This window comes from Bubalus bubalis, chromosome 9, assembly GCF_019923935.1.
Source record: "Bubalus bubalis isolate 160015118507 breed Murrah chromosome 9, NDDB_SH_1, whole genome shotgun sequence".
Taxonomy (NCBI): Eukaryota; Metazoa; Chordata; class Mammalia; order Artiodactyla; family Bovidae; genus Bubalus; species Bubalus bubalis.
This window is the reverse complement of record NC_059165.1, coordinates 62,064,282-62,070,281: the sequence shown is the minus strand read 5'-3', so window position 1 is coordinate 62,070,281 and position 6,000 is coordinate 62,064,282. Positions and strand designations below refer to the sequence as shown.

The 6,000-nt window shown below is 46.4% G+C and overlaps 1 protein-coding gene across 3 annotated transcripts in view; it reads right to left on the bottom strand.

Moving 5' to 3' along the window:
- Positions 1–205: 205 nt before the first annotated feature.
- The window catches only part of KLHL3 (kelch like family member 3), a 126,490-nt gene continuing 120,695 nt past the window's right edge, over positions 206–6,000 (bottom strand). For all 3 annotated transcript variants that reach the window (XM_006059384.4, XM_006059383.4, XM_025292650.3), the window contains one exon: positions 206–4,810. In XM_006059384.4, the coding sequence (XP_006059446.2) occupies positions 4,782–4,810 (29 nt within the window). In that variant the 3' untranslated portion in view covers positions 206–4,781. The remainder of the gene's footprint in view (positions 4,811–6,000) is intronic.

Below are 6,000 nucleotides of genomic sequence, written 5' to 3'. Positions count from 1 at the left end.
GGGGACTGGCCTCTCTGGGCCTCACTGAAGAGCTCCATGGATTTGGCACTGTGCCAGACAATAGACACCAAAGAAACCCAGACTCTGTCCAATACATCTTGAAGAAAAAATATTTTTTAACTAAAAGCACGCAGGAGTGGGTCTGTCCTTCATGTCTGAGACAGGGTAGAGAGGCTGGGTGACAGAAATAAAATACTGAGAAAGGTTCTCACAGTTCAGCTTTTATTAAAATTAAAGGAACATAAATTACAGGAAACTAGAACATGAGTCCTGTTAAAAGAATACATATGAGGAACTGTTTTCCTCAGCTAGCACTGTAACCGATGGAGCAGGTGACAAGGGTTCTTTCATAAGCTCTGTGGTTCCTACCATCCAAGCAGAGAACACCCGATCAAGGACCTGACTCATGCAGTGTGGTGTACAGGGCGTCAGGGATCAAGTCTGCCTGCCAATGGACAGCTACACGGACACAGCACCCACACAGACATACAGATTCAGTGCCTTGAATTTGCTTTCAAAGAAAGTATTTTACACATTATGTACGAATTAAACAAGAAGTCCAACAAAGGTTCTTATTGCCACTGAAAAGGGGATAAAATAATTTGAAATCTCATAACCAAAGGTGAGAACGTAGCACTGGAGCACTTTGTTGCTCCAAATGCTCCAGTCCCATGCATTACTGCCTTGGCCAATGCTGAATCTGTAAGTCACGAGCCCCATGACAAGGGGTGCGCAGGGGCTCTGAGGTTGTGATTATCCACTACAGAAGAGACCTCTGACACTCCCAAATGTCAGAGGTGCCGCGAGCTCTCCTGCTTGGTCAATAGATACACAGCATGGCTGAACATGAGGGGCTTAGGACTCTAAATAGTGCAAAAACTTTAAAAAAAAATACATTCTAACCTCCTCGCCTCTCTAGGCAAATAGAAAAACTCCAGCTAATTGGATTAGGAGTTTGCTCAGCTTCCCAACTTGATCCACCAAGGTACGAATGGGGAGCACAGAGGCAAGTCAAATGGCACCTGTCCCAAAAATAATAAAGATTCTTTAAATGAGACTAATTGGCAGATAAATACACAAAATAGAGCCTGGAGTGTAGACACAGCTCAAGAGACAAGTAAGTTGTAAGTATAGTATGAACATCTGCAAAGCACATGCTGATCACATTCTTAGCAGGGTCCATGACCACTCTTTTCAAGTTCCTTGACAAGATGCTTTCTCAAGAGACATACATCATCCAGCAGCAAAGGGCTTAGGCCTGAAGCTCTGAAGAACAAGGATATAGGAAAGAATGAAGACTAGTCAACTGGACTTAGAACCTCCTTGGAGTATATGCTGAAGGGCAGGCCTTTCCCTGGGCTTCTCCATGCCAAACTCCAGGCCAGACTGTGAGAGATGCCAGGAGATGGGCCAACCAGACTCACCCTGCCTCACTCCTGCCGAAAGCCTGCCTCCAGAAAAAGCAGACAGGCATCATAGATGGGTAAGTGCTGCGTTAGGCTTAATGTTAAACCCTGAACAACTAAAAAAACACCAGTGATTTATGAGTTTTTTAGCAATCTCCCTTGCATGTGTTGTAATAAAGAAGCCTCCAAGTCAGCCTGAAGCTACTGAAAAATCAGTTTGGGTAAGGTGAGAAACAAAGGGAAAATACCTACAGGCATGAATGATGTTCGAGTGAATGGCACAATAGAACATAACATTTCATTATCATGGATAATAAGAAGCAATTCAAATATTGTGAAAAATTATTTTATAAAAATATCTACATTAAAATTTTAGCCTGAAAGCTATAGCTTCAGTTTTATAAAAAGGCAATCTTTGAAAGCATCTGGCTCAGGAAGATACAAACATTACACAACAGATATCAAAGTAAGACAGCTCAGAAAGCATCTTAGGGGATATTGCAACTGGTTTGTCACAAAAAGAATTAAGTATTCTTATTGCATAGCAGAAAATGAGGTCACTTTCATTTGCATAATACTGCAACTTTTTAGATGGAGAGATGCCATTGGGTACTTAAGAGAAATAACTTTGGAATTCAGTCTGACTTCTCTGTTGTCCAAATCAGTATCCAAGCAGAGTCTAAGCTGCTTCTAACCTTGGGCTGCAATTCCATTTCATCACTGTGATCAGACTTCAGATACACCACTGGCAAAGCTGCATTCACAAGCAGTTGTGGCAGTCAGAATAGGGGTATGGGGGGCTCACCTACCACATGAAAGCACAGACTTGAAAATAAGTCTGTTGTGCCCACTGTAGGGAGAAAATCATATGGTGGTAAAGGGAGAGCTAGTTTTGGATGGCATCTGCGGGCAGATACAGCACATTGGCTTTTTGGTGATGATGTACCAGTGTTCTAGTCCCCATGAGAAAGGACGCATGGAGGTGAGATGAACACAGCCTCAGAACACTGCCAACAGGGGCAGCACTTCCTGGGCAGGAAGACGTAAGAAGGGGCCACAACAAAAACCCAAAAGCAGAAAACACGCTGGCTAGCTCTCATGGAGGGGACCCTCTCTGGGAAGATGACCATGAACAGTAGCCTCCCCTACACAAGCATGATAAGCATGAAAGTTCAGCTTCTAAGTGTTGGGGGGTACTTCACGTTTCATCTGAAATCAGGAGCTGTGTGACGGCACGCATCAGACCCCAACCCCCAACCTTATCACCAACACACATGCACACACACACACACTCACACACAAACCCTGAAACAAAGTCCCAAACCTTCCTCAGAGAGGGAGGAGAACAACATTTGGAACAGAAAGCACATTTCTTCAGCTTCTGATCCAGAGTCAGGCAGAGCTCTGAAACCACAGCCACCTCCATGCCAGGTAAGGGCAGAAAACCCAGCTAACAGCATGTCTTAATCTCTTTGGATCTTTGGAACTGTTCTTCCAGGTCCATCAAAGCTGGATATTTCAGCCCCTTTCCAAGGCTGCTAAAGACCCTGGGTGCTTTGGTGTTCTCCAAACATCTCACTGATATAATATTCTGCTCAACATCGGAAGATGTTTCCCCCTCAAGAGAGTTGAGTGGTTCGTGCACAATAAATATACAGTAAATACACAGAGTGGCCAACTCGCTAGGGAGAGTCCTGGGTTTCTAACTTGGGGTGAAGTGGGAAGAATGCCAGCCTCCTGCAAAATCTGCTTGGAATGGGCCCAGTTGTATCAGAAGTCCAATGTCAGGGTTCATAAAGCTCCTTGGCTCCCTAAGGGTGGACCCTGACAACAGGGAGGGTAAATCCCAGTCCCCAAGTTGTGAGGCTGCTCCAGACATAAGATCTCCCCTCCTTATGCTGGAAATTCCAATATAAGCAACTTGCTAGTTCAGGAGCAGTACAGCTTTAAGGTTCTTCTTTTTTTTTAAAATGCAAGTGAGTCTGTGCACCCTCCAATACCCCTCTCCAGATGCCTGAAGTTCTGTCATTAATCATTTTTACCTGTGAATTTGCAAACCTTTCATCAAGCTCCTCTCTCAAAATGCAAGTATTCCTGAGAGACATCACACACCCAGGGCCTAGCACCATGTCTCCCCTCATGGAAGCAAGGAGTGGGATTTCTGAGGGCTGGAGAGACGGTATAGGCCTGGAATGCGGGAGAGGACAAGGGTGTCAGACAGACTAGGACCTTCATCACAGACTGCTGATGGCCAGGGCCAGCCAGTACACCCCTTTAAAGTCATCCGTGTCCATTTGAATCACACATGAGTCCATCCAGTGCAATGAAAAACCTATCTTTAGGTTTGGAGGTAGGGTGACCTTTTACTTCACCACCAAACCAGAACACTTAAGAGAGTAAAATGGGATGCTCTGAATAATTAAACCTGGATAATAAGTATAAACAGAGGCGTCCTATCCCAGGAAAACCCAGAAGCAGGGTCTTCTCCGAGACCGCTGTGGGCAAGGACCAAAGCCCTACCACTTGGTTTTGTTGCTTTTGTTTCCCATGTATTTTTTTCTCCAGTGTGTTTTTCAGTGCTTCACTGAAGAGCTGGTTTTCTCAGCTGAAGAGACACAAAATCTCCCAAACTTGGAATCCATTACATCAAAGACCAGGGGCCCAGAGACCAGGCAGTTCTGATGAGAACTTCTGGGAGAAGAGGTAAAGGAAGAGCACCCAGCCGAGGGGCTGGAGAACCCACGGTCCTAGTTCTAGTGCACAGAGGACACGGGGCAGCTTCAGGAGGGCCCCACTCTTCTGCAGACAGTGCCAGTGGTCTAGGCCAGTACATGGGCCTGGTCATTTCCGGACATTCCTGGTGTGTCCAACTGCACTTCCAGTAGACAGCAGCTTCCATAGTCGCAAGGTCCCCATGGGCCGATCCAGAAGAGACGCTTCTGTGACTGGTTTTTTAGCATAGCAGAAGGATCAGTAGTACAGAAATGAAGTAGACCGTCATCATCCCCCAACTTAGTGAAGCAAAATGTTCTGCACACGCACATACACACACACACACACAAGTTCCAGCTTCTCTAATACCCCTATAGAAACACACACACACACACACACACACACACACACACACACAGTGCTCAAAGGTGCAGCCAGAACTATCAGGAATCCACTGCTCAGGGCAGGGGACAAGACACCTCATGGAAGCCAGGGGTCAACCACTGTCTTCCCACCCAGACAATACTGCCAAGTTGGAGGAGGGCAGTTCCCGCCCCACTGCAGACTCTGGCAACGAGTGGCATCCAACCAGCGTGGTCCTGCTGTGCTGAGTCACAGGCAGCACCCCTCCCTTCCTCCACCTCCTGGCAGTGGGAGTTGGGGTCACAAGGGCTTGTGAATCACAGCAACACCTAAGATGAAAGGGGGAGAAAGTTACCATATTATTAATAGTTTCTGCAAACTTTTTCAGAGTCTCAAGGAGTTCACGAACAACATCCCAAGCCACAGTCAAGGGAAATGGGCATGACTTATACCCAAACACTGAAGGGCCTGTGGACTCAGGTTGTCAGCAGCCGCTGCTTCCTGCTGTAACAGCTAAGTCCCCACAAGATGCTTAAACATAAAGCACAGTCCCTCAACGCCACAGATGAGAGGTCTCACCTTGCATCATCACACCAACTCATCTCATACTGTAATGACTCCTCTTTCCAGCACTCAGCACCCTCACTGGAAACCTCACAGCTCTAAGTTTGTATCACTTTAAGAGAAGTGATGAGTGATTCATGCCCCCTTTTAGCAGACATGGAAATGAACTGGAAAGAACAATGGACTGACTTCATGGCAGCAAGAACAAGTTAATTCCCATCCTAGCTCTGCCACCACTCAAGCTGCATTGTGGCTTCAGATAAGTCCATGTACCTCTTTAGGCTCCGTTCCCATGTATTTAAGGTCATCTAACTGAATGTGAAAGTCGCTCAGTTGTGTCTGACTCTTTGCAACCCCATGGAATTCTCCAGGCCAGAATACTGGAGTGGGTAGCCTTTCCCTTCTCCAGGGGATTTTCCCAAGCCAGGGGTCGAACCCAGGTCTCCCACATTGCAGACGGATTCTTTACCAGCTGAGCCACAAGGAAAGCCCAAGAATATTGGAGTGGGTAGCCTAATCTTTCTCCAGTGGATCTTCCCAACCCAGGAATTGAACTGGGGTCTCCTGCGTTGCAGGCAGATTCTTTACTAACTGAGCTATCAACGGAAGCCCATCTAACTGAAAGATCCCTCCAATGCTAAATTCTACGCATGGATAAACATTCCAAATATGTCTGTATGTGTTATTGTTTTAGCCAAGTTGAACCACACTCAACAGCTAACTTATGAGCCTAAAATCTTACGTGTAATGGGCTGCAGCTGTGCAGCAGACATTTGCAGGCTGATTCACCCAACACCCCTTCTACTTGCTGTCCTCTGCTACTGAGAGTAGCAAGTTTCGAGCTCAGGTTCCCAGACTTCCTTGCAGCTGGAGGTGCTGCAATCCTGGCCCATGCAATTGTAAATACAAGTCTGCCAGTACTGCAGCTTTGGCTTTCTCCCTTGACCTGCCGGAA